Source organism: Apodemus sylvaticus, chromosome X, assembly GCF_947179515.1.
Source record: "Apodemus sylvaticus chromosome X, mApoSyl1.1, whole genome shotgun sequence".
NCBI classification, from domain to species: Eukaryota; Metazoa; Chordata; class Mammalia; order Rodentia; family Muridae; genus Apodemus; species Apodemus sylvaticus.
In genome coordinates this window covers 136,915,805-136,942,551 of record NC_067495.1, presented here as the reverse complement: position 1 = coordinate 136,942,551, position 26,747 = coordinate 136,915,805, and the positions used below count along the sequence as shown (strand labels likewise).

The window sequence follows — 26,747 nt, the reverse complement described above, 5'->3', positions numbered from 1 at the left end:
AATCATTTGAAATGTAAATAAATTATATCGAATAAAATAATTAAAAAAAAAGATTTGTTGTTATATCGATTTTTTTGGTAACCTGACTCTTCCCAAAAAGCTCCAGATGGACTTTGGCCTGTAATTCAAGCATGTGCCACCTGATAGAAAGAATGCTCTGTTAAAAGAACAAAACAATCCTTGACTTACCAAATGTTAACCAGTGGTTAGAAATTATTATGACCTTATTCACAACAAAGGATATTAGAGATTATTTCTGGAGCTGACACCTTCTCGGTCCGTTATCATCTACATTACTGACTCACCTCTATTTCTTTTATATAGTTGTGTTTTGTCCAGAAAGAAATTCCAATCTTGTAACCATCTTTGGCTTAGCATTAAAAATGCATTAACTCTTCTTTTGTAAGATATATATTTAATGATATATGTGTGTGGGGGTGTGCACATGATTGGAGGTACCCAAAGGCACCATATGACACTGGAGCTGGAGTTAAGGGCATTGTAAATTATTCATTTACATTTTGCCTAGCTGTACCATATATGTTTAAAATGAATATTACTTTGCCTTGATTCTACTATCCCATCCATCCTTAAGTTCATGATTAAATACGTTTCATCCCAGAGATGCAGGATGATGGGAAGGAAACTTCCAAAACATTTTCCAAATGTTTCTGCATTAATGGATTACTTTAGTTACAAGTCTGTGCTTGTTTCTTCATTCAGTCTTACTTATATAATCCAACCTGGATACTTTAGAATATACTACTTTCCAACTTATCTCTTAGAAATTTTACTCTCTGTTGTCTGATCATTATTCTGTCTTTTAAGGTAAGCCCTCAGTCTGACACTGTCTTAACATACATGGATTTTGTGTTGTTTGCTCTTGTGTTGGATTTGCTGTTTGTATATTTGTGTTTGAAACAGGGGCTCCATACATAGACCAAAATGGCCTCGAATTTGCCATTGTTCTGTCTCTGCCTCCTGAGCACTAGAGTTATAGCTATGTACCATTTTGCCTGGCTGTACCATATGTGTTTAAAATGAATATTACTTTGCCTTGATTCTACTATCCCATCCAACCTTAAGTCCATGATTAAATACGTTTCATCCCAGAGATGCAGGATAGTTCAACATACAAAAATCTGTCAGTGTAATCCATCATATAATCAAACTGAAAAAAAAAAAAAAACGACATGATCGTCTTATTAGATGCTGAAAAGGCCTTTGACAAAATCCAATGCCATTCATGACAAAAGTCCTCAAGAATTTAGGGATACAAGGAACATACCTTTATAGCAAGCCTATAGCCAACATCAAATGAAATGGAGAGAAACTCAAAGTAATTCCACTAAAATTGGGAACAGAAATAGGTTGTCCACTTGTTCCATATTTATTCAATATAGTACTTGGAGATTTAGCGAGAGCAATATACAATTGATGGAGATCAAGGGGATGCAAATTGAAAAGGAAAAAGGTAAAGTATGGCCATTCACAAATAATAAATATGTATAAGTAACCCCCAAAATCCCGCCAGGCAACTCTTGTAAATACCTTCAGTAAAGTATCTACAAAGAAGATTAACTTAAGAAAATCAGTAGCCTACCTATATATAAATGACAAATAGGTTGAGGAAGAAATCAGGGAAACAGCATCTTAGCCTCAATTCACAAATCTTGGGCTAACTCTTAATCAAACAACATATATAATAGAAACTTCAGCCTGGTGGTGATGGTGCACCTTATTCCCAGCACTTGGGAGGCAGAGGCAGGTGGGTTTCTCTACATTTGAGGCCAACCTGGTCTACAGAGCTAGTTCTAGAATAGCCATGGCTATAGAGAGAAACCAAGTCTTGACCCTCAAAATACAAAAATCCTTCAAGTCATTGAAGAAAGATATTGAAAGTATCAGAAGATGGAGAAATCTCCCATGCTGTTGGGTTAAGGTAGGGTTAACACAGTAAAAAGGGCTAACCTACCAAAAACAATCTATAGATTCCATGCAGTTGCCATCAAAATCTTCACAGATCTTGAAAGGACAATCTTTAGCTTCATATGGAAACACAAATAACCCAACTCACTAAAATAATCCTGAAGAATAAAAGAACTGCTAGATATATCACTATTCTCAGTCTCAAATTGTGCTACAGAGCTATTGTTTTTTTTTAACTCATCAAAATAATTTATAATAGTTAAATGTGTCTTAAATATGCACGAAATCTCCTAAGCTAAAAGTAATATGCACTCAACCAGTTTTTAAAATCTATTCAGGACATTAAACATGATGGGACAAAATCTCTTATGAAGTCCTATATGAAAGGAAATTGTGACAAGTTCCTGATTAGACAGAAACCTTTCGATCCCCAAGGGAGAATATACAGCATAACTGTGGCTTCATAGAATGAATTAAGTAGTGTTCCTTTTCTATTTTGTAGAATAGTTTGAAGGGTATTGGTATTAGGTCTTCTTTGAAGGTCTGATAAAACTCTGCACCCAACCTATCTGGTCCTGGGCTTTTTTTTTTTTTTTTTTTAGTTGGCAGACTTTTAATGACTGCTTCTCTTTCTTTAGGGGTTATGGGACTGTATATATGGTTTATCTGATCCTGATTTAATTTTGTTACCTGGTATCTGTCTAGAAAAATTGTCCATTTCATCCAGATTTTCCATGTTTGTTGAATATAGGCTTTTGTAGTAGGATCTGATGATTTTTTTTAATTTCCTCCATTTCTGATGGTATGTCTCCCTTTTCATTTCTGACTTTGTTAATTTGGATACTGTCTCTGTGCCCTTTGGTTAGTCTGGATAAAGATCTATCTGTCTTGTTGATTTTCTCAAAGAACCAGCTCCTGGTTTTGATGATTCTTTGTATAGTTCTTTTTGTTTCTACTTGGTTGATTTCAGCCCTGAGTTTGATCATTTCCTGCCATTTACACCTCTTGGGTGAATTAGCTTCTTTTTGTTCTAGAGCTTTTAGGTGTGCTGTTAAGCTGCTAGTGTATGCTCTTTCCAGTTTCTTTTTGGAGGCACTTAGAGCTGTGAGTTTTCCTCTTAACACTGCTTTCATTGTGTCTGATAAGTTTGGGTATATTGTACCTTCATTTTCATTAAATTCTCACGTCTTTAATTTCTTTATTTTTCCTTGACCATGTTATCATTGAGTAGGGCATTGTTCAGCTTCCATGTGTATGTGAGCTTTCTGTTGTTTTTGTTACTATCGAAGACTAGCCTTAGTCCATGCTAATTTGATAGGATGCATGGGATTTTTTAAAATCTTATATCTGTTGAGGCCTTTTTTTGTAACTGATTATATGGTCAATTTTTGAGAAGGTACCATGAGGTGCTGAGAAAAAAGTGTTTTCTTTTGTTTAGCATGAAATGTTCTATGGATATCTGTTAAATCCATTTGGTTCATAACTTCTGTTAGTTTCACTGGGGCTCTGTTTAGTTTGTGTTTCCATGATCTGTCCATTGATGAGAATGGGGTGTTGAAGTTTCTCGCTATTATTGTGTTAGGTGTGATGTGTGCTTTGAGCTTTAATAAGGTTTCCTTTGTGAATGAGGGTGCCCTTGCATTTGGAGCATAGATGTTCAGGATTGAGACGCCTTCTTGGTAGATTTTTCCTTTGATGAGTATGAAGTGTCCTTCCCTGTCCTTTTTTATTTTATTCGATATTAGAATGGCTACTCCAACTTGTTTCTTGGGACCATTTGCTTGGAAATTTGTTTTCCAGCCCTTTACTCTGAGGTAGTGTCTTTCTTTGTACCTGAAGTGAGTTTCCTGTATGCAGCAAAATGTTGGGTCCTGTTTATGCATCCGCTCTGTTCATCTATATCTTGTTTCTTAGGGAATTGAGTCCATTTGATGTTAAGAAATATTAAGAAATAGTGATTGTTGATTCCTATTATTTTTTGTTATTTTTATGATTGTATGGCTGTCTTATTTTGGTTTGTTTTAGGAAGATTACTTTCTTGCTTTTTCTAGGGTGTAGTTTCCCTCCTTATGTTGGAGTTTTTCATCTATTATCCTTTATAGGGATGGATTTTTGGAAAGATGTTGTGTAAATTTGTTTTTGTTATGGAATATCTTGCTTTCTCCTTCTATGGTAATTGAGAGTTTTGCTGGGCATATTAGTCTTGGCTGGCATTTGTGTTCTCTTAGGGTCTGTATGACGTCTGTCCAGGATCTTCTAGCTTTTAGAGTCTCCGTTGAGAAGTCTGGTGTAATTCTGATAGGCTTGTCATTATATGTTACTTGACCTTTTTCCCTTACTGCTTTTAATATTCTTTCTTTGTTTTGTGCATTTGGTGTTTTGATTATTATGTGATGGGAAGAATTTCTTTTTTGGTCCAGTCTGTTTGGAACTCTGCAGGCTTCTTGTATGTTCATGGGTATCTCTTTCTCTAGGTTAGGGAAGTTTTCTTCTATAATTTTGTTGAAAATATTTACTGGCCTTTTAAGTTGGGAATCTTCACTCTCTTCTATTCCTTTTATCCTTATGTTTGGTCTTCTTATTGTATCCTGGATTTCATGATGGTTTTGGGTTACAAGCTTTTTGCTTTTTTGCATTTTTGCATTTTCTTTGACTATTGTGTCAATGTTTTCTATGGTATCTTCTGCACCTGAAATTCTCTCTTCTGTCTCTTGTATTCTGTTGGTGATGCTTGCATCTATAACTCCTGATATCTTTCCTAGGTTTTCTATCTCCATGGTTGTCTCCTTTTGTGATATCTTTATTGTTTCTATTTCCAGTTTTAGATCCTGGATGGTTTTATTCAATTCCTTCATATGTTTGATTGTGTTTCCCTGAAATTCCTTAAGGTATTTTTGTGTTTCCTCTTTAAGGGATTGAAGCTGTTTACCTGTGTTCTCCTCTATTTCTTTAAGGGAGTTATTTATGTCCTTTCTATAGTCTTCTATCATCATCATGGGATGTGATTTTAAATCAGAGTCTTGCTTTTCTGGTGTTTTGGGGTATCCAGGGCTCTCTGTGGTGGGAGAACTGGGTTCGGTTGATGCCAAGTAGTAGCCTTCGTTTGTATTGCTTATGTTCTTGTTCTTGCCTCTCACCATCTGGATATCTATGGTGTTAGCTGGTCTTGCTGTTTCGGACTGTGGCTTGTCCCTCCTGTAAGCCTGTATGTAAGTACTCCTGAGAGACCAGTTCTTTCTGGGAGGAACTTAGGTATGAAGAGCTGTGGCACAGGGTCAGCTCCTGGAAACAGACACTAAAGTCAAAATATACACTTTGGGTATTATGTAACTCTATAGCGATTGTATAAGTCCAATTCATATTTAAGGGACAATACATTAGGTGCTGTATCATGCTAAATGAACTTATTTCTTTCCTGTATCAAGAATATAGGAATCCAGGCCTGGTGTCTTATGATTGCAATTCCAGCGCTTGGAAGACTGAAACAAAAGGAAAACTATTAGTTTGAGACCAGATAAGCGAATATAGCAAGTTCCAAACTACCTTGGATTATAGTGTGAGACCTTGTTTCCAAAATGAAAGGAAAAAAATTCAGTAATAGCAAGAGGTTCTCATATATGATATCCTCTTTTACTTAAGTAAGGGCAAGTTATTCTTAGTGTGAATTACTCATTTGAAACTCATTTCTTTTTATCTTTGCAGTAGAGAGTTATTGCATTCTAACATTAGGATTTAAGAATGACTTTGTACACACCTGTTTTGATTTCAAAGTTAATTATGTAACAATACTAACTTTTGTCTTAATATTTTGCAGAACCTTTGTTTCATTTTGCCACAGTTTTTGTACCAATTCTTCTGTGGATTCTCACAACAGGTATGTGTCCTTCTTAGCAGAAATATAGAGATACAAGAACTGTAATGATGACTGAGTCAGAAATTTGGTTAGTAGATAAGCACGTTAATGATGTTGCCAAGCTGTTGTGACTGTCTTTGGAGTATCTATGACTGCATTTTCAAATTTAGAGGCAAACTTTATCTTCATTCTAAATGCTAAAAAGTAATGTTTTTCTTAGGATATTACAATAATCCAAACAAATATTTTATCACTTTAAAACTTGCAATATAATGATGAAGAAGAGGCAGACAATTAAACATGTGATGTTGGGGAGAAGACACTATATTAGTGCTCTGAAGGAAAAAATATAAAGGTTGTAAAAATATAATATAATAATAAAATGATATACTGTAAGAAGGTGAGAGGATACTGTTTTAAAGGAGCTATCTGAAACAGTCTCTTTGATAAGAAAACATGCAGACAGAGACCAGAATACCCTAGGGAAGAAACTAAGTAGACATCTTAAAAATATTCCAGGTAAGGCATGGTCTCTGAGGAGGGGTGATATCAAGTTCGTTAGTGCTGGCAGCAGCATGCTTTATTGTGTGTTTGGAGTACATATGTATAGTCTTTTTCAATCCATAGCCTCATTAGCTACTTACTTTCTGGAATTCAAAGTAGACTATGAAAATGTAGAAATTGAATCTATTTAAAACAGAAAAAAAAAAAAACACCCTTGTTTTCTTTAGTAAAGCTAGGATATTACTTGTCTGTTTTTTCCAGTAAAAGAATACATTTGTAACAGGTTTAGCAAGATGACAGTATTATCAAATAAACTTTGTTTGTAGGATATTCTCTCTCCTCAAATTATGCATCTGAGAATTGCAATTAACTCTCTTGTAACCTTAAACTTCCATCCGGAATCAAAAGTAGATTGATGCTTCTTTTGTTTGAAGCAAATGTAAGACTAAATTACACACTAGTCAATCTGAGGAGTTGCTGTTTTCATTTACTCAGTGAAAATAGGTAGTTTCCAAGGCAAATTTAGCAGTGTATATCATGAACTAGTACTCTCATTTGAAAATTAGAAATATAGCACATTTTATGCTTATTTATGTGATATTTTTGCTGATTTTAAATTTTTGTATGTGAAAGTTGTCTCCTTATTCTATGCAGAGCCATCCTTTTAATTTTATTAAGAATGTTGAATATACTATATCTCTTGCAGTTTTTTGTTGTTGTTGTTGTTGTTGAAACCAAATAGTGTCCTGATCCCTTCCTCTGGGTCTACTAGCTCCCTTTATACTCCCAACTCTACTTGTTCTCTGTCTTGAATTTGACCACCTTCGTGAATAAAGGATGAATCATATCAGTCCTCAGTGCTTGGCACTTACTATGCTTTCTATGAATGGTTTGATGGGAACTGGCGAATGAACAAAAAAGTCCTGTTCAAGTTATTTCCAACCTTTTCACATGACTTTTCATTATACATGTATGTTTACTTCACTGGTTAAAAATAGTTGTATAACTTGATTAGTGTTACCTATAAATGAATTTTATTAATCAGAGAACACTTACATAAATAAATGTGAAAGTGTGTATACAGGATACCTTTAATTCAGACAACACAAAATATTTATATGCTAATACACAGCAGTGTAAACTCAATAAATACTTGTGCCTGAATAAAGTTCATAAATTAAAATTTGTTCAATAGAAGTTTTGTAGGCTAGAGAAGTGGCATGGTGTTTAAAAGCACATACTGCTTTAGAAGAGAACCTGAATTTAGTCACTAACTCCCATGTTGGCTAGCTCACAACCATCTGTAACTCCAGCTCCGTGGGGTTCTTGCCTCCTTGAATACACACGTTCATAGATATACACATATATATAACTTTTATTATTTTTTTAAATATTTTTATTTTCTATATTCTTTGTTTACATTCCAAATTATTATTTCCCAGATTCCCCCCTCCCCATATGTCCCATAAACCTTCTTCTCTCCATCCCTTCTCCAATCACCTCCCTCCCTTTTCTCTGTCCTTATATTCCCCTCCAGTGCTAGATCAATCCTTTCCAGGATCAGGACCCTCTCCATACTTCTTCATGGGAGTCATTTGTTATGCGATTTGTGACTTGGGTGTTCAGGGCTTGTGGGTTAATTAATATCCACTTATCAGAGATTGCATTCCATGTGTATTCTTTTGTGATTGGGTTACCTCACTTAGGATGATATTTTCCAGATCAAACCATTTGCCTAAAAATTTAGTGAATTCATTGTTTCTAATTGCTGAGTAGTATTCCATTGTGTAAATATACCACATTTTCTGTATCCATTCCTCCTTTGAAGGACATCTGGATTCTTTCCAGCTTCTGGCTATTATAAATAAGGCTGCTATGAACATAGTGGAGCATGTGTCTTTATTGCATGCTGGGAATCCTTTGGGTATATGCCCAGGAGAGGTATAGCAGGGTCCTCCGGAAGTGTCATGTCCAGTTTTCTGAGGAAATACATAACTTTTAAACCTTTAGAAACTTTTTTGTAAAGTTTTGTGATTCCTGATTGATCTTTATAAATAAGGTATGACTTCTGTGTTCACTTACCTAGTATTTACTGAAAGCCTTCAGGATTCCTTCCTCTGTTTTGGGAGCTTAATACTGTCAACGCACTCAAGACAAAGATCACTAGGCATATATTTATAGTTGATTGAGTTAGGTTTATTAGTCATTAGTGAGAACACACACAAGAGGAAATCTCAGGAAAAGGGTGCTAAAATGGCTTTATTATAGGATTTGAGCATTGCTATACTATTTGGGATTGGAAAATTTTAACCCAATATACATAAAGTAATATCCAGAAAAAATCTGCAATTTTAGATTGGCTGCTCCCTATGATTAATTTCTTTAAGGACTCCTGGCTTGTACATACATGGTCTTTTCTAAAATAACTATTAAATATCTACATTTTTAGCGACTGAAAAATCTTACGTAAAGTTTGTAGGAAATATTAAGATCCTGATCCTATTAAAGGGTCAGGTATGTTAATCATGACATAGAATTTTTCAGTATTTTTAATCTTTACCAGGTATGGTGACCTCATTTACAAAGTTTTCTTTGTTGCCCCCAAAAGAATTTTAAAAAATACTATTTAGCTAGAAGTTTTACAAGTATGTAATTATCTCATAGATGAATGACCGCAGTCCATTGCTTTCCTGTTTGTTTGTCTTTTCAGCCACTCTATGATGCTGCTTATCTTACAATGTACAATATCTGTTTCACATCCCTGCCCATCCTGGCTTACAGTCTACTGGAACAGCACATCAACATTGATACTCTCACCGCAGACCCTCGATTGTATATGTAAGTTGAAAATTACATATATTGCAAATTTATATCCAAATTACATATATTGGAAATTTAGACAATTTCCCGCTCTATAGTTCAAGTTTGTCTGGAACTTTTTGTGTGGTTCAGACTAGCCTAAAATTTGTGAAATCCTCTTGTGTCGGTCCTGATATTATTGGTATATAAGTCAGCATGCCGGGCTTTTAAATAGTGTTTTATTTTGTGTACATGTAGGAAGGACTCAGAATTGGTCACTTGGTTTATTAAGTGTTTCAGGTAAAACAGATCATTCAACAGTAAAGTGGTGCATTTCCCCCGAGTTATCAGTCCTGTACTTAAATTCATATATTTATGATGTATATATAGGTCACAAGTTATTGCATAATCTTACATAGAGATGTAAACTAAAGGCTATAACATAACTATGGCCCAGCCTGAAGTGTAACTTACCTTCTTAACATTGTAAGCAATGGGTACCCACTTTGATCAAAATTGATTTTAGCTTGTTCCTAGACAACAGAATGTTTTTACCTTGACAACTCCTGTATAAATATAGGTCTCTAAAGTGTCCTATTGAATTTTAGCAATGACATTATATATTTCGCCTTTAGGACTTAGTGACTCAGAAATATTTCAATATTTTGAAGAATATTGATGTAAAACATTTGGTTATTTTTAATAGAAATTTGAAAACTGAAATAATTCTTTTTTGAAGAGAACAGGTAGCTAACTTCTTGACCTTTAAACAACATCTGGTAACAGCTCCTGCATATCATATGGAGATTATGTTTTTAGTCAACCTCTATGCAGATACTCATTCTTGTTTTTTTCTTTATGGTTTCCTTCATGCTGGGTGGCCTACCTATTTTGAATTTCTAACAGCTTCTTAATCTAAGTGTAGCTAAGAAGTCTGACTGGTAACTCAGTATACCATGATACCTTTGCCAATTTTTCCCATAGAATTTTGCAAGGACAGGAATCACTTTCTACTCTTGTCCTCTTTGCCCTAGTCTAAGCCAGTGACTAGAAAAGTCACATTGGCTAAGCACTAACTCCAAGGATCTTTAGAGAGATATTTTTCCTGTTTCTTAGAAACAGCCACATCTTCTCCCACTTTTATGTTCATAGACAACATCCTTTGAATTTCAGATTTGCACCTAAAAGTCCTATAAGATAAAAAGTTGTATGATTTGTCAATATCACCCAGTGACATTTCTGTACTATTATCAGTAGGTGTACTATTTAAGTGATTAGATACCATTTAACACATGGTAAGAGGAACTGGAAATAGAAGCAAAAAAAGATATATAGTTATATAGATATAGATAGATATATATACACATCCCTATCTTCTTTGTTCAGATCTGCTGCATTAGAAGTAACAGTCTTATTTCATTTCCCTTTCTGATATTGACTGAGAAAAATGTGCTGGTTTTGAAATTTTCATTTTACTCTGTCTGCCTGCCATTTATCAGGACATCATTGTACAGCTTCTAACATGTGCTTTGTCTTGGTGGAAAACTGAGACCTACTTTAAAAAGGTTAAGCTTCCAATAAGAAATTGAAAGAAATACATGAGTAGATACAGATAGAAAACTTGGTAGCGGGCTGGAGAGATGGCTCAGCAGTTAAGAGCACTGACTGCTCTTCCGAAGGTCCTGAGTTCAAATCCCAGCACCCACATGGTGGCTCACAACCATCTGTAATGAGATCTGATGCCCTCTTCTGGTTATCTGTAGGCAGCTACAGTGTACTTACATATAACAATAAATAAAATCTTAAAAAAAAAAAAAGAAAAGAAAACTTGGTAGCTTTGTTAAGAATATATGTACTTTTGTTGTGTTTATTTGTTTGTTTGTTTTGAGACATGGTCTTACTGTATGGCTCTGGCTGTCCAGGAAATCACTATGAGCCAGGCGGACCTTTGAGAGTCACTTGCTTCTGCTGGGATTAAAGGCATGTGCCAGTACACCTAGATAAGAGAACATATGTTTAAAGTTAAATTAATGCAGGTCTTTATAGTAGCTTTGTCTCTTACTGAGTGAATTCCTATACTTAGAATCACTTGAGGAACTTTAAAATACTCTGATGTCCAGGTTATATATCATACTAGTAAAATCAGGATGCATATGTAAGTCAGGCATCAGTATTTATTCACTTATAATACTTGTTGTTTGTGCACTATGGTATTATAGTTCAATACCTCTATACATGCATAATGATAAAGTCAGAACAGTTAATGTTTTCATATTCTCAGATTCCATCATTTCTGTGTGCTGATGACCTTCAAAATCTTCTGCTTATCTTAAAGTGTCCAACTATTGTAAACTGTGGTTACCTTACTGTAGTATAACACATTAGAACTACATCTGACTCCCTAACAGGTAGTAATTACATGAAGATATAACTTTGGTCCATCTATCTATCCTTTTATTAAAAAATCTTCCTGATTTTTCATTATAAAAAATCAAATAAATGCCCACCTTTCTTGTTTTCTTATATCTTTAAGTCAACAGCTTACAGAGATTGATTAATTTTTCCCTCCATTTCTTAATAGGAAAATTACTGGTAATGCTATGTTACAGTTGGGGCCCTTCTTATATTGGACATTTCTGGCTGCATTTGAAGGGACAGTATTCTTCTTTGGGACTTATTTCCTTTTTCAGACTACATCCTTAGAAGACAATGGAAAGGTAAAAAGAACATGTATTTTTCCATAGGCACAGCATTTATCACATATATACTCTTGTGGTATTAATTTTTAAGTATTCATTTTGTAAACAATTTCTAACACTAGTTCTTTAACTTAAATTAATGACATAAGAAATTCCTTTTATATGTGTATGTAGGAAGAGAACTTAAGCAAAACCTTTCAAATCTTAATTTGTCTGTAGTTTTTAGGAAGTGAAGAGAGTTATTGATACTTTAGACTCTATACCTCTGTGTTGTGACATTTAAAAAAAAAAGTCATTTTTCCATGTCACTGCACAGCCCGGCCATCTGCATTTCTAATTCCTAGTTAGTAGCTTTCCATGTTTGGAGTTGCAGCAGGTAACTCCTATGTCTGTGTAATGTTAGACCAGTACATAAAGGGGTCAATCTTTTCTTTCCTTCTTGCTTTTCAAAGTGGGAGGACAGTGATGTTTGTTTGTTTGTTTGTTTGTTTGTTTGTTTTAAGAGCTCTGTTGGTTCTGCTCCTACCTTCTGAGAAAATGGTAGTATCAGTGAGAAGCTGCCCTGGGACAGTTTTGTCCTACTCATACACTAGGAGAAAATTACTGAAGCAAGGGAGGAGGCCATCTTCCTGTAGCCACACACTGGAAGCTTGAACCTTCTGCCTTGCATGTTGTTTTTATTATGTTTTCCTTTGCCATATTTGGAACTCTTCTTTCATGGTCATTCTTACTAATCATAAATATGAAGCAAAACTATGTTTCAAAAGTAATTTATTACATATAATCTGTCTGAAACCTCCATAACTAAGATCTCTTACAAAAGTGTATGCTCAATGAATTTAAATGATATTTTGAAATTAGCTACTACATCCAGGCCCCTCTAATTTGGACTAAGTTTAGTATGGATCCCAATTATTAATCATAATATAACTATTAGAAAAATATTAATTACCGTTAGAATATATATACCAAGCACTTGCCACAGATGGTCCTGCAAAATATTGGGTATCATTGGGAAAGTTACATTAGCTTTCCAAGTCAATTGGTGTGGTCTAGTAATTAGAAATTCAGTTTTCTGATTTCTCAGATCCTTCACCTATGAGTAATTCTGTGTCTTTTTATTTTTGACACAAAAATTGTATATAGCTGGTTAATGCTGAAAATTACTTTGCTTCAGATTTATTTTATGTTGACATTCATTGGCTTAGCCAACATACCAGATAGTATATAAGAATCAGTGGCCCCGCCTTTTCTGATTCATTTTGTATTTTGAGTTTCTGAAGTCAAATTAAAGTTTTATTGTATTTGTTACCATCCTTTTTAAGTATTTGCTAAAATTACATAGGCATAAGAATTATCAGCAGCTTAACCCATATATGATTTAGTTGAATCCTTTTATTCTTCTATTAACTTTATTTTGTTTTTATTTTGTAAAAACGTTTTATATCTCATTTTCTGTTTCAATGTTCTGCATTCAGATCTTGACAGCATTTGGTAAGCATATGTGCCATTCATTGCCATCCTTTGGATTTATAAGTGGTACTGCTTCTCTGGTGTACACATGCTAACAAAGTGTTCATAGTCACAAATTAGACTCCCTTTAAAACTGTGAGCCCTTTTGTGCTTATGTGAGAACTCTCCTTATATTCTAGGACAAAAACATCAAACTCATTAGTGGCACAAGTCATTTTGATGAAAGGTGTTTCTAGGGGGAATAGTATTATTCTTCCTCTTCTTTTATAAAACCAATGAGCTTACTGTTTGATGCTGTATGGTAATAAACATAGTCAACGACCAGTGTGTGTATCTAGTCATGACAGTCTAGCATTGCAACTTTATCTTAGTAACCAGCTATTTTTTCCAAGTAATTCATAAAAAGATCATTGTCAATTACCTTCAGGATTAAACTTGACTTTTTATTTCTTCAGCAGTCTTGTGTATTCACAATACATATATTTATTAAATGTTTTTCAGACTTATGGAAATTGGACATTTGGAACCATTGTTTTTACAGTCTTAGTATTCACTGTAACTCTAAAGGTCAGATTTTTATTCATTCAAATATATTTTATATAACTTTATCACCTAATTTTTGTGTTACTATTTGCCATCCAACCCCTTGTCTGAATGCTTACTAAAAAGTGTGTAATGCTAAGTGTTTTAGCATTTATATACTATTTGTCATTTTTGTCTAGTACATATTATATGCTATTCTGTTTTAGTATAAAGAAATTCAGACACCAGACTTACATTGGGAATCTATTCCTTGCTAACATTGTTTGTTTTGTTGTATTATTGAAAAGAAATTTAGTATATTCTGATCATGCTTTCCCCCTTTCCTGATTTATCCCAAATCTTCCCTACCCACCTAAATCCATGTTTTCTCCCTCCTTCCCCTCCCTTCTCCCTCCTCCTCACTCCCTCCTTCTGTTCCTCTCATTCTCTGTCCTTCTCTCCTTCCCTGCCTCCCTTCTTTCTGTCTCCCTCTGTCTCTCTCTCTCTCTCCCAAAAATTGAAAAAATGAAAGAAAGAGAAAGAAAAAATAAATAGGAAAACAAAACAAAAACAAAACTCAGAGTAACTGAAAACCAGAAGCAGAGATGGTCATGGATTCCCAACTGCTAACCAAAAAGCTATCTGTAATAGACACTAACTTATATAAACAGGATGAAAGCTCATGAATATATATTTATAATATTTCCATGTTAAGAACTTATATCTGAAGGGATATAAGAGGGCTGAAGAGATGGCTCAGCACAGCACTTGCAGAGGATTGGTATTCTGTTTCTAACCCCCATGTTGCAAGGTTCACAACTGGCTGCAATATCATCTGCAGAGAAGCCAACAGAGTCTTTGGGTTCCTGCATACATTTGCACATACATATAAAAATTAATAAATTTTTATCTGAATTTCTTTTCTCCTTAAAAAGAAATAGCCAATCACTGCTTTTTTCCTTTTCGTCGCAGCTTCAAATTCCTTTTAAAAAAAGTCCTAAAGCGAGTGATCTAAATTTTTATTTGTTTGTGTGTGTGTGAATGTTTTGATCCCATGTGTGTCTAAACACCATATGCAAAAAATACACACTGAGGCCAGAAGAAAATAATGGATCTCCTGGGGATAGAGTTAGAGATATCTCTGAGCTGCCCTGTAGGAGATATAGGATATAAATCTGGGTCCTTTAGAAGAGCGGCCATTGCTCTTAAACCACCGAGCCATCTTTCTAGCCACTACATCATTTTTTTTTAAATTGGATCTTTAAAAAATTGGAATCTATTTAAGGATCACTGGCTGGCTTTACAGGAATTTTAGTGATTAAGACACTGAATAAAACTCTGTATATGGGGCATTTCAACTTCTATAAAAGAAATCTAAAAGTGCTTTCCCCATCTTAGTGGTTTGTGATAGGTCACCGAATCAAAACAAAATATTGAAATGAAGGTATCTAGAATGTACACATTATAACCAGTTCCACTTGTTACTGTTGTTATACTTCATGAAATTATGATTGTAAATGGAAAAGTCCTGCTTCCCCTAGTAGGGGAAGGTTCTAGTCCTTTGCTTTAAAATTAAAAGTGATCATTATTGCAGCATGTATTCTTCAAATGGTATCCACTCCTTCCTCTTTTCTATGAGGACTACTGTATCATTTTCCTCCAGCAGCCCAGAGTGGGAAGTCAGGATTGGTCTGGGTTCACAGTGTTATCAGCATCCTGCTCTAAATGAGAAACTGAGAGCTGATGACCTGACCATGTGCAACAGCAAATTAAATGTTCTCGTTATCAGCTTTTTTGAGCTAGATATTTTCAGCAAGAACATGAGCCGGTATTTTATTTCTAGCTCACATTTGAAAAACAAAGGCGCCACCATCTAAAAGTAAAGTCCCTATCAATCTTTATAGAAACGTGAAACATTTTAAATGGAAGACAACTAAACATATTAATTTGATGGAATAGATAATGGTTTTGTAGTTGGAAATCCGTGGTCCATTGCTTTATGATATATGACGCATAAAGATAGTCTACATATAGTGACTCTCACCTGTTGGTGCTTTTATAAACTTTGTGTCTACTCCTCTTTGCTACTCTTACCTTCTCCTGCTTTTTGGCATACTTACCTCAAGGAGAAGCTTATCTTCTCCTTTTCTAGTATATCCCTAGCCACTACTTCCTTAAGACTATTGTTATTGCTTCATTGGTCACCTGTCATTCAACACTGAAACATCTGTTTCCCTCCACCTACAAATGGGTTGACTTAACTACACTTCCATGCCTTACTATAGAATTTAGAGACCTCAGGGCAGCACTCAACTTTCTAACTTTAGTACTTTCAAAAGACTAGCTTCTGCTCTTTTAGTTACACCCCCTTCAAAAGTAATGACTAAATATATAAATCCTCCCATAGGTATTATATCTGTATAAATTGTCAGATATCATATGTATAACCTGGTATATTTTTGTGATATATATAAATGCTTGCATTGTATCTTTTCAGCTCGCCTTGGATACTCGATTCTGGACATGGATAAATCATTTTGTGATTTGGGGTTCACTAGCCTTTTATGTTTTTTTCTCATTCTTCTGGGGAGGAATTATTTGGTAAGCAGTTGTACATGTGTGAGCAATATTAACTATATATATGTATGTATACTTTATATGTAGATATACTTTTAAAGTTTTGATTATATATGATATTTAAGATTGCTAATCTATAAATGCTAATGGATTAGAGGTTACTAATACCTTATAATATTGCTGGCTTAAGGTAAAAACTCAAATATGAATATCTTAGTCCATTCATTGAAAAGACCTGGCTTTGCATAGCCTCTGCCCAAATATTTAAATTTGTAGGTGTATATAGGCAGCTGTCTGTCAAATAAAACAATGTCCTGACCTTACATGTGATTTCCAATAGAAATGCTCATCCTGTAATGTTTCTACCTGATAACATTGTCCAAAACATATATTAATGTCCATTTACATCAGTAGTTCTCAACCTGTGGGTCATGTCCCCTTTGACATATATCAGACAGTTACATTAGGATCCATGTTTTTGTTTTGTTTTATTTTCTGAGACAGGGCTTCTCTATGTAGCCCTGACTGTCCTGGAACTCACTCTGTAGACCAGGCTGGCCTCGAACTCAGAAATCCACCTGCCTCTGCCTCCCAAGTGCTGGGATTAAAGGCATGTGCCACCACTGCCCTGCTACATTATGATTCATAACAGCCGCAAAATTGTGCTTACAAAGCAGCAAGTAAAATAATTTTATGATTGGGAGTCACCATAACAGGAAGAACTGTATTAAAGGGCTGCAGCGTTAGGAAGGTTGAGAACCACTGACAGACCCTAATGCCACATAAATAATATCATTTTCTTTCAGTATTTGTAGGAGAAGCAGGATCACCCAACTTCAGCTTCATAGTGAACTTAATGCCAGCCATACGTGAGACCCAGTATCATCTCTCACACCTCCCATAAAGGATGACTCATGATAAATAATTTAATAATAGAACCAAGTTGTTACCAATGTCAAGTTCTTGGGTTCCCAATCATTTATGATATGCATCGTAACCTTACACAGCTACTGTTTTCACCTCAGTTTAAAAAAATACTTTAGATAGTGATATTTTGGTTGTACAGTTTATAGGAAAAGGAATCTTGAATGTATTTCTCAGTGCTACTTAACAGTAATGTCACATGTAGGATTCTCTTGTATTCCTGTCTTACTAACTGTAGCCTACCATCTATCTCCTGGAAACACACTGTTAATCAGTATTTGTAGAGAAGAGGAGTAAATTTCTCTCATTTATGAGTGACTATAAACTGTACATTTCTTTTTTATATGTATTTATACTAGAGTTTTTAAGAGGGGCAATTCATTTTTTTAAAAACAAAAAAAATCCTTCCTCATTTTAATAAGACAGCTAAACAAATACAATTATTATTAAGATAAAAATTAACTTCATTCATCATTTGATTGCAAAATCATTTTGAAGTCAGATGAATTTTATTTTATTTTTCTTCCTTGATCCACATCCCTTTTCTTCTAAATGTTTGGTAAATGAAATTTGTTCACTTCTATTTGAGATGTTCTAGAGAAAATTATTTTAACCTGTTTGAGGAAGATTCCATTTACATGCAAAAGACAATTTGAGTTAAACTTCTGTTTCACCCTACAGGAACTGATTTGTTTTTGCCTTCTGTGTTTTCTTTCCATTCCAGGCCTTTTCTGAAACAACAGAGAATGTATTTTGTGTTTGCTCAAATGCTCTCTTCTGTATCCACATGGTTGGCTATAATTCTTTTAATATTTATCAGCCTTTTCCCCGAGATTCTCCTAATAGTAGTAAAGAATGTACGAAGAAGAAGTGCCAGGGTAAGGACTAAATTTATGTTCTAGCCTAATATTTGGAAGAGGCTTCACTGTCTACCGTGAACTGAAAATCTTATTAGAGAATTACATTAGTTACAGCATGTTAAACCCCTCCTTGCAGGTTCATCACTTAATTTCCTCTTCTGCATAAAAAGTATAGTAAAAACTTCGTTATCCAATGCAGGTGGTAAGTAGATTCCTTAATAGTGTTCTGTGTGATCATTAGCGATCCATATGGAGTATCTCATATGCTCCATATGGAATTTTTAAAGGAAAAAAAGACTTTATTTTGTATTTATCTCAGATTTTTCACACTAGGAATTTCCACACCAACATTTCAACTTTGACCTTAGAAATTTCCCTGTGGACCGTTTGCAGATGTTTTGTCAGTTGATATCCTGATTTGCCTCTTCCAAAGCTGTCCTCTTCCTGTGATTATAGTGCTGCTTAATCTCTGTGCTGCTTCTAGCCCTGTCTCAAAGCAGGATATTTGAACCAAGGAGTACTGCTTGGATGTACTTTTAACATCCTCATTCTTCAGGACACACTTGTAAACATTCATGATAGTTTATAAGCGTGTTTTTATTTTTAACTATTAAATTATATTACTGTAAAGAGAAGTTATCTCCCTCTGATACATCTGATATCTTTAGAACATTTCTTTTAAAGCTTTTAAAGCAAAAGAGTTAAAATTGCCTGAAAAATGAAACCACTGGCAAATTTTTACCAGCAGATGAATTAAGTAAATCATATTCCTGCCAACACTCACTCCCTTTCTTAAAATAAAGTCATACTGCTGTAATACTGATATCCACTAAATCTTGTAACACCTCTAAGGCAGTATTTTAGAGAAATAGCCAAGTAATGACTGCCTGATGTTTTTAACCAAATTTATCAACCAGTTGAACCAAAAAACTGGTATATCATGGAGGTCTTTCTGCATATTGAATTACAGAACCCAGTTGATTGACATTATATAGAAATAAAGATGTGAAATTATTATACTAGAAAAGTATTATACCAAGTTTTAAAGGACTAGAAATACAACTTTAGTGGTAGCACTTTTAAAACATTCATGAAACCTTAGGTTTAGTCCTCAGTAATGAGCAAAAATCAGTGTATAGCTAGGTAAACAGAATTGCTCTGAACTATCTGTTTCTATATAGCTTATGGGAAAGAATGAAAATAATTTTAGTATAGATAAGTTTATTCTTTAATCCTTTCAGTGGCCTCTAAGTCCATCCAACTTTGGTTATAGTTTTAGAATGGGAAGTAGTATTGATGAAGCAGTTGCCTTCCAGACTGGCTCAAATGCCAGTTTTCATGTAGCCTAATAAAAATGCTTAAGTAAGAGAAAAGAAAAAATAAAATTATTCAGGGACTGGGAATATAGTTCAGTTGGTAGAGTACTTTCCTAATATGCACAAAGCCCTGGATCCCATCCTCAGCATTACCTAAGGAGGATATGGTGGCCTATGCCAGTACTATCCAACAAAAGGATCCTAGTTCAAGGTCACCTTTGGCTATACTCAGAAACCCTCTGAGAGGGAGGAATGAAAGGAAATAGTATTTATTTTTCAATACAGAATTTACAAGGAGGATTTCTTGCATTACTATTCTATTTTCTTTATCTGAAAAAGTATGCTTGGGGTGCTTCTAAATGTTTCTATTTGTGATAATGGAACTCATTTTACAAAATGATTTTCACTCAAGCTCCATGCTAAGGGCAAGAAGTCCTCAGAAGCCAAAATCTTAATATCTTAGGCCCTCTGTAAAAAACGAGACACCACCTGGAATGCCCAGTGATGTTTGTATAGGCCATTGCACTGAGGGATTCTGCTAGGAAGCTATAGATTCATAGACACCGAGCATTTTTGTTCATGTAGACAGGAGATAACAGATTTCACTTGAAAGCATAGAATGTTGCCAGTGGGTCAGCATGAAATTTGTCATGGTTTCTATCCATGAGAGGAGGAATTCTAATGTCTGAGATACAGCTTAGCATGATAATATGCTAGAGCAAGCAAGAAATTTTCCATATCCATTTTCATCCATTCAATCATTCATTCATTTACTCCTATGCTTTTTGAACCAGTAAACGTTTGTTGAACCACCTGCTGATGAACATCTCTCTGTATATCCAGTGTCTGAAAGGCCAAATTGTTTTTCAGACTCTGTAGGATTTTTGAGAGTTACAAATGAATCAGAACAGTTGTGGACACTAAACTATCTGTGTGTGGGTGTGGGGGGTGCTATATATGAGTACATACAGGCCAACAGAAACATGGCAACCTTATGTCACATCAGTTTCTATCATATCCTATAGGGCCATTGATAAATAAGCAGACGCCAACTTTTAAATAAAGGAGAATGCATGTCTTATTTTCCTTGAAATATGTAGGTCTTTATGTTTGATTTCTAATAGTCTGACATTATGGGTGATTTCCTAGTTTGTTTAGTATTCCTTGTTAATGAGAATAGATTTTAAAATGAAACAGAAGATTACTTTATACTGGATCATCATCAGAGCCTAGCAGATTCTGTAATGGGGTGAAATGTGTTTCCCTATCTAAAGTAGAAGATGGTCCTGACCTCAGTGAGCATTTTAGATATTCCCAAATACTCTAGAACTGCTTGTAGCAAGTAGCCTGTCAGTGCTGTCCAAAAGTTCAGCAGGTATTTTGAAGAGGAGAATTAACAGTAGGTAGTGAGCATGCCTCTTAGGTTTTTAAAAAAGAAGCTAACTCTTTTTTATTTAATAATTATAAAAGCATCTTTATTTTGAGTTCCTTTCGATTCAGTTTAGATTACCTGAGTATCCATGATGCATTAACTACTATAGTAGGTGGTTGATAATTCAGGAATGAATCGAACATGGCCCCACATTGAAGCTATTTTTCTAGCTACATTATAAAGGATGTTCATTCTAAAACCTTCAGTAAACAGATATAAAACATAAGGATATTAAGAATATACTCAATTGCCCGATGGTGGTGCATGCCTTTAATTCCAGCACTTGGAAGGCAGAGGCAGGCGGATTTCTGGTTTCAAGGCCAGCCTGGTCAACAGAGTGAATTCCAGGACAGCCAGGGCTACACAGAGAAACCCTGTCTCGAAAAACAAACAAACAAAGAAACAAAGAATATACTCAACTATATGACTTTTAATAGCATAATAAGATTGGACTAACTTCCTCTTAAAATCTCCTGTAGAAGGACTAATATGGCAGCCTCCAGCATTGCTAAGATCTGTTATGATGTTTGCATTATAAATAATGCACACAGGAATAGAAAGATGGCTTAGCACTTAAGGCCACATGTTCTTGCAGAGACCAGGTCTACATGGTAGCCCACAGTCATGATCTGATGCTGCCTTCTGACTTGCATAGCTGCCATGCATGCTCATGGTTTACCAACATGCAGGCAAATGTGCTTACACATAAAATAAGTCTTTTAAAACGTATAAAATTATGCAGAGTGGAAGGAATTAGAGGATGGATGTGATCTAAATATATTATATTCATGTATAAAATTACCAAAGAATAAATACAGTTTTAATGGGTTGGAGATAAAAAAAACAGCCTTTTATAATATTTATATCGCATAAAAATTTTAAAAGCATACTAATGAACAATCTAAGTAAACTATAAATGTTAAATTTCAAATTCGAAGTTTTAAAAATATATCTTTGAAAATAAGCTTGCAGCTGGGCAATGGTGGTGCACGCCTGTAGTCCCAGCTCTCTGGGAGGCAGAGGCAGGCGGATTTCTGAGTTCCAGGACAGCCAAGGCTATACAGAGAAACCGTGTCTTGAAAACACCAAATCCAAAAAACCAAAAAAGAAAGAGAGAGAGAGAGAGAGAGAGAGAGAGAGAGAGAGAGAGAGAGGAGAGAGAAAGAAAGAAAGCTTGCACAAGTCACTTAATTCAAGGGCTGTAGTTCAAGTACAACCATTTACTTCTCAGGTTAAGTTTCAAGAAGGTTAATTTCTGTACTAAAGCCCCATCGTGAAGATGAGTCAAGCTTCTTTTTAGCTTAGGACATGACAAAGCTGCATAACAGTGTTGGATGGAACTATCATTGAGCACTGAACAATGAAGCAGCAAGGGAATGCCTAAAAACCAATTGAAGGTTTAAGATTAGAACGCTGGATCTATTATAACCACAAGTGTGGTACCATGGCCTGGAAATCATTCAAGGACCCTTTATCTTCTAAGCAAGCAGGAAATACTAATTTACATTTCCAGCAGGAAGATTTTCCACCTGTCCTTAAGTAATGCTTTCTCACACATTCCGCCTTGATCAAAAGGGAAGCTCTACTGCCTCTTGGACACAAGAAGAGGCTTCTAATTAGTAGGAAATGACCCAGTAGTATCCCTATGGATACAAAGTGTGAGATGTCTACACAAATATGAAGGAGTATTCCAATATATAGGTAGGAAGCTGTTTAAGAGGGAAAGACCGGGAAAGAAAGAACTTAAGCTCTCTGAAGTTCCCAGAGAATGCATTTTGGAAAATAATAGCATCATTTTAATAAAAAATGGTAATAATGAGTCATCTTGTAATACTTACAAGTGTCATGTATGGCCATGGATTCAGAGGGTAGTACTCCTAAAAAAATGTATTAGTAAAAATAAAATTAAATTCTAATGCTATTGTAAGAAAAAAATCCTAATGTTATGGTTGTTGCTATGAGACTTTCTCTGATGCCTCTGTGGCATACTGCCACGTGAGCTGGCCTCAAAGCTCTGTAGACGACTGCAAAGGAACGTGGACATTTCACTGTTTTAGCTCATCATCTCCTGTCCTCACCTATCACTAACAGTTACTAGCTCTGCTTCGTTTTATTGTTTTCAATGCTTCTCTTTTCATGTCATGCTTTCAACTGCTTTCTATATGTTCATTTTTTTTTCTCTTTATAAAGTCTCCAAATACCTAATCTATTACCCCCTAAAATTTCTAATTCCTGTACTACTTTTATCTCTGGTGGTTGAACACACGTTTTTGAACACAGCAAGATGTGATTATAGTTTCAGTCTCAAAGTAGATAGGCTTGCATATTAAACTTAGGAATGCGGACACATTATTATGTTAATCTTGTTGCAGTCTTGCCCACAAAACAGAAGATGGAATCAATTTTTTCTCTCAGAATCTGAAATGTTTCTCTAGTTGTATCAATTGGTGACTTGCATGCAGACAACATGTCCCTAACTTCTTCATTTAAAGTAAAGTATAAATGGGAAGAAGTGTGGTTATTTCAAAACACAAAAATGGAAGTATTTGTAGTTAAATCTTTGGTTGTTAAACTCTGTTGGATATGTACACCTGAGCTGCCTTCTTTTCCTATACCTATTTTCTTTAGTGGAAAAAAGATGGGGGCATTCTTCTGTTTGGGTGAGTGGATGTTTGTTTTTGATTTTGAGACAGTCAAATTCATAGTGATCATCCTTCCTCAGCCTCCTAAGTGCTAGTACTACAGTGTGTGCCACCATACCTGACTATTAACATGGCTAATCTTTATTAGTGGAATTGGAGAGGTCATCCTGATGTGTAGTTACCCTCCCATCTTCTGTCTTGCATGGGCAATGTCAAAGCCAACTCTGCAAATTATGTCATTATTTCAGACATGGAATAAGAATCTCTTAGATTTTTCTAATTAAATTTTTACAACTTTGGATTTTTCAGTTTGAAAAATATATGCTTTACCTAGAAAAAATTTAGCCTGCCTTTGTAAAGAGGTCTCTTATGTAAGAAAAATAGTGAAATTGAGCAAATTATCTTAGAAAACAAGGAAATCAACCTTCTAATTCAGAGGCAAATGGTAAGATGGTGGAAGGCACCACCAAAAGTTTTCTCATTATATTGTTTTGGGCTAGATCTTCAATCCAAAGCTGCCCAAGGAGCAGTCAATTCTTTCATAATGTGTCTGTAAATTGAATAGGAAAGTTACTTCAGGTACATTAATGATTTGCAACCAACCTTGAACAAAGCTCTCTGACCAATGCTTTTGATAAACATAGTAAATTAGTGATTAGAGATTAACTTTCTTAAAAAATAAGAGGCGTATTTTAGAATTATTTTATTTGAAATCATACATTCCCATCAACAAAATAATTTTAAGTTGATATACAGGAAAACAGCAGCTGGCACATATAATAGACTATTTCTAACTAACTCTACTTTTACTTTAGTGACGTCCTTAAAACTAACATGTCATTTCTACTTCCAGTTCTCAAGGTTTCTTTTTAAATGTTTTACATCTGAGAGAATATTTACTTTTCTTTTCTTTTCTTTTCTTTCTTTTTTTATGGTTTCTGCATTTCTCTCTTTTCTACTGCAATTTTCCACCTTTTGTGCAATTGTGAACAAGGTAACGAACCGCCTCCCTTCCTCAGGAACATCTACTATCTTCATGCTTTCTCAAACTTCCAGCAATCACAGTTTCTCTTGGAGTGAATAAGGTGATTTCCTTTCTTAATGTACCAACTTGCTTGCATTCCCATTGCCTGACACCATTTCTGATTCTTCATAAAAAGTTATTTCTCATGATTCATTTTTATATTCTATTGATACTTAAAATATTTTATCATTTTCTTTTAAACATTTATTCACCTTCTAGATTGTCTTACTGGAGAGGGAATAATTTTCAAAAACTTAAACTATAACTTGGTAATTTGAGGTATCCAATATAGCAACCATGATGTTAGAACTAGCCTGTTTACCAGGGCAAGAGTATTTTACACAAATTTCTCCCTTTTGACACACCCAGAGCACCAGCACAACTCTCAGAGGTGTTCACCAAAAGGATGGTAAGGTTCACTAATCAAGCCATATCGACTCATCTTACCATATAACCTACAGTGCCATTCCAGAAACCCAAGTTTGCCACATACTGCTAATGTCTGTTTACTTCTACTTCAAAAAAAAAAATAGTTTGAGTTGGAGACTTTCTTGGTCCTCTAAATATAGTCATTTGAATGTTATGCATTTGCTGTATAATAAAAGTAATTTGTACTTTGGGGCCAGAAAAGTAGTCTGTAGGAAATGATTTCATTTTTTTCTCCTACATTTTTATCACCAGGTAGGTTAACCTATCTTCAAATGCTTTAAGTATTTTTGCCTCACTATTACAGAGAAATCTGAGCTGTAGAAGGGCATCTGACTCATTATCCGCCAGACCTTCAGTCAGACCTCTTCTTTTACGAACATTCTCAGACGAATCTAATATATTGTAACAGGTACCTAGTGTTAAACAAGTGGGCTGGCTTTTTAAAGAAACAGATTAACAGCATTATAAAGAAAAAATGAAAATCACTCTAAATTTTCTCTGCTGTTGGTGTGGTGAACTTTAAACTATTCTTTGTAAAAATATAAAGATGCATTGCTTGGAATATGGGGAAATTTATACTTTAAATTTGCTCAGACCCCTAATAAACTTGCTGAAATTTTCTCAGAGCTGAAGTTTAATACACTATATTTAATTTGTGGAGGGAAATTGCCCATGATGATGCCATCATGTAGAAATGCTTGATTCTCATCTAGAAATTAGATCATTTTGACTTATAAGGATCATTTGAAAAATTGGAAATAAATATTCCAAAATTGCATCTATATAATACCAAGTCAGTTTAGCATTGCATGTTTTTCTGGGAACTATGTGAAAATAATCAAATGTGTTTGTACCTTCATGTGCTGTGTCTGTGTGTTTGTAGGTATATACTTTTAATGTCCTTGTAAACGTCTAATCCCCAAATATATGTTAATGATCCAGTGTTTTCTAATTTTAATATCTTTTAATGTCAAGTTTTATTCAAGCTAAATGTTTCAACTCTCAGAGGTAAAAATCTTTCTTAGCAATTCAGGGGGATGCATGCTTAATGACAAAATGTTTCTTAGTTCATGATTCTAAAACAAATTTATTTTGTAACATTTAATTTACTTCAGAAATATTTTAGAGGAAGTAACATATCATGAGAGGGACCATGGAACTCAGAATGAGTCCTTTCATCTGCACTCTGTATTTTCTACTGCAGAGGGCTCTGACACTCCAGGTCCTGAAAGGTATTTTATCCATTCAAGGAAATTTGGCGTAATTCATAAGTAATTCATTTATGAACTTGTCTACTTACAAGCAACTCAGTACAGTTTATAAAAGACTGATTTTTATGTACACATAAAAAACTGTGATCATGGATAAAATTGTGGAACAATTAACTTCAAATCTAGTATTTCACCTTAGCCCCATTTTAATGGATTGAATCTGTTGGTTCTTTCAACTCCTATCATTCACCACATTCTGTATCTGCAGTGTTATTTTGGAAGCAGACTTCGTGAGCTGTAGTCAGCATGTGTCACACATGTTTTAATGACTCACTGCATGTGTTTCTCCGTAGTAATGAGCTGACTTCTTAGTAGCCTTCAAAGTCAAAGCCTTTGCTTCAGATTGCTTTGTCCTAAGTAAGCCAGGAGATGCATTTCAGCTGTGTGTTTCATATGATACTGTATCCCCCTGGATTGCTTTCTTTAGCTTGGTCTGTGTTTGGGGGGCTCTGCTGGGTAGCAGACACTGCTACTGCTTTTGGCCTCTCCAGGG

At 34.9% G+C, this 26,747-nt stretch overlaps 1 protein-coding gene across 4 annotated transcripts in view; it reads left to right on the top strand.

Moving 5' to 3' along the window:
* Atp11c (ATPase phospholipid transporting 11C) overlaps positions 1–26,747 on the top strand; it is a 190,446-nt gene that overhangs the window by 159,558 nt on the left and 4,141 nt on the right. The window contains exons 23-30 of one of the 4 annotated variants that reach the window (XM_052170732.1): positions 5,744–5,803; positions 8,997–9,124; positions 11,667–11,802; positions 13,759–13,824; positions 16,277–16,380; positions 18,005–18,158; positions 18,277–18,342; positions 25,288–25,306. In XM_052170732.1, coding sequence (XP_052026692.1) covers positions 5,744–5,803; positions 8,997–9,124; positions 11,667–11,802; positions 13,759–13,824; positions 16,277–16,380; positions 18,005–18,158; positions 18,277–18,306 — 678 coding nt within the window. In that variant the 3' untranslated portion in view covers positions 18,307–18,342; positions 25,288–25,306. Of the gene's footprint in view, positions 1–5,743; positions 5,804–8,996; positions 9,125–11,666; positions 11,803–13,758; positions 13,825–16,276; positions 16,381–18,004; positions 18,159–18,276; positions 18,343–25,287; positions 25,393–26,747 lie in introns of those variants that run through there. The other 3 variants (XM_052170729.1, XM_052170731.1, XM_052170730.1) reach the window with 3 other exon arrangements.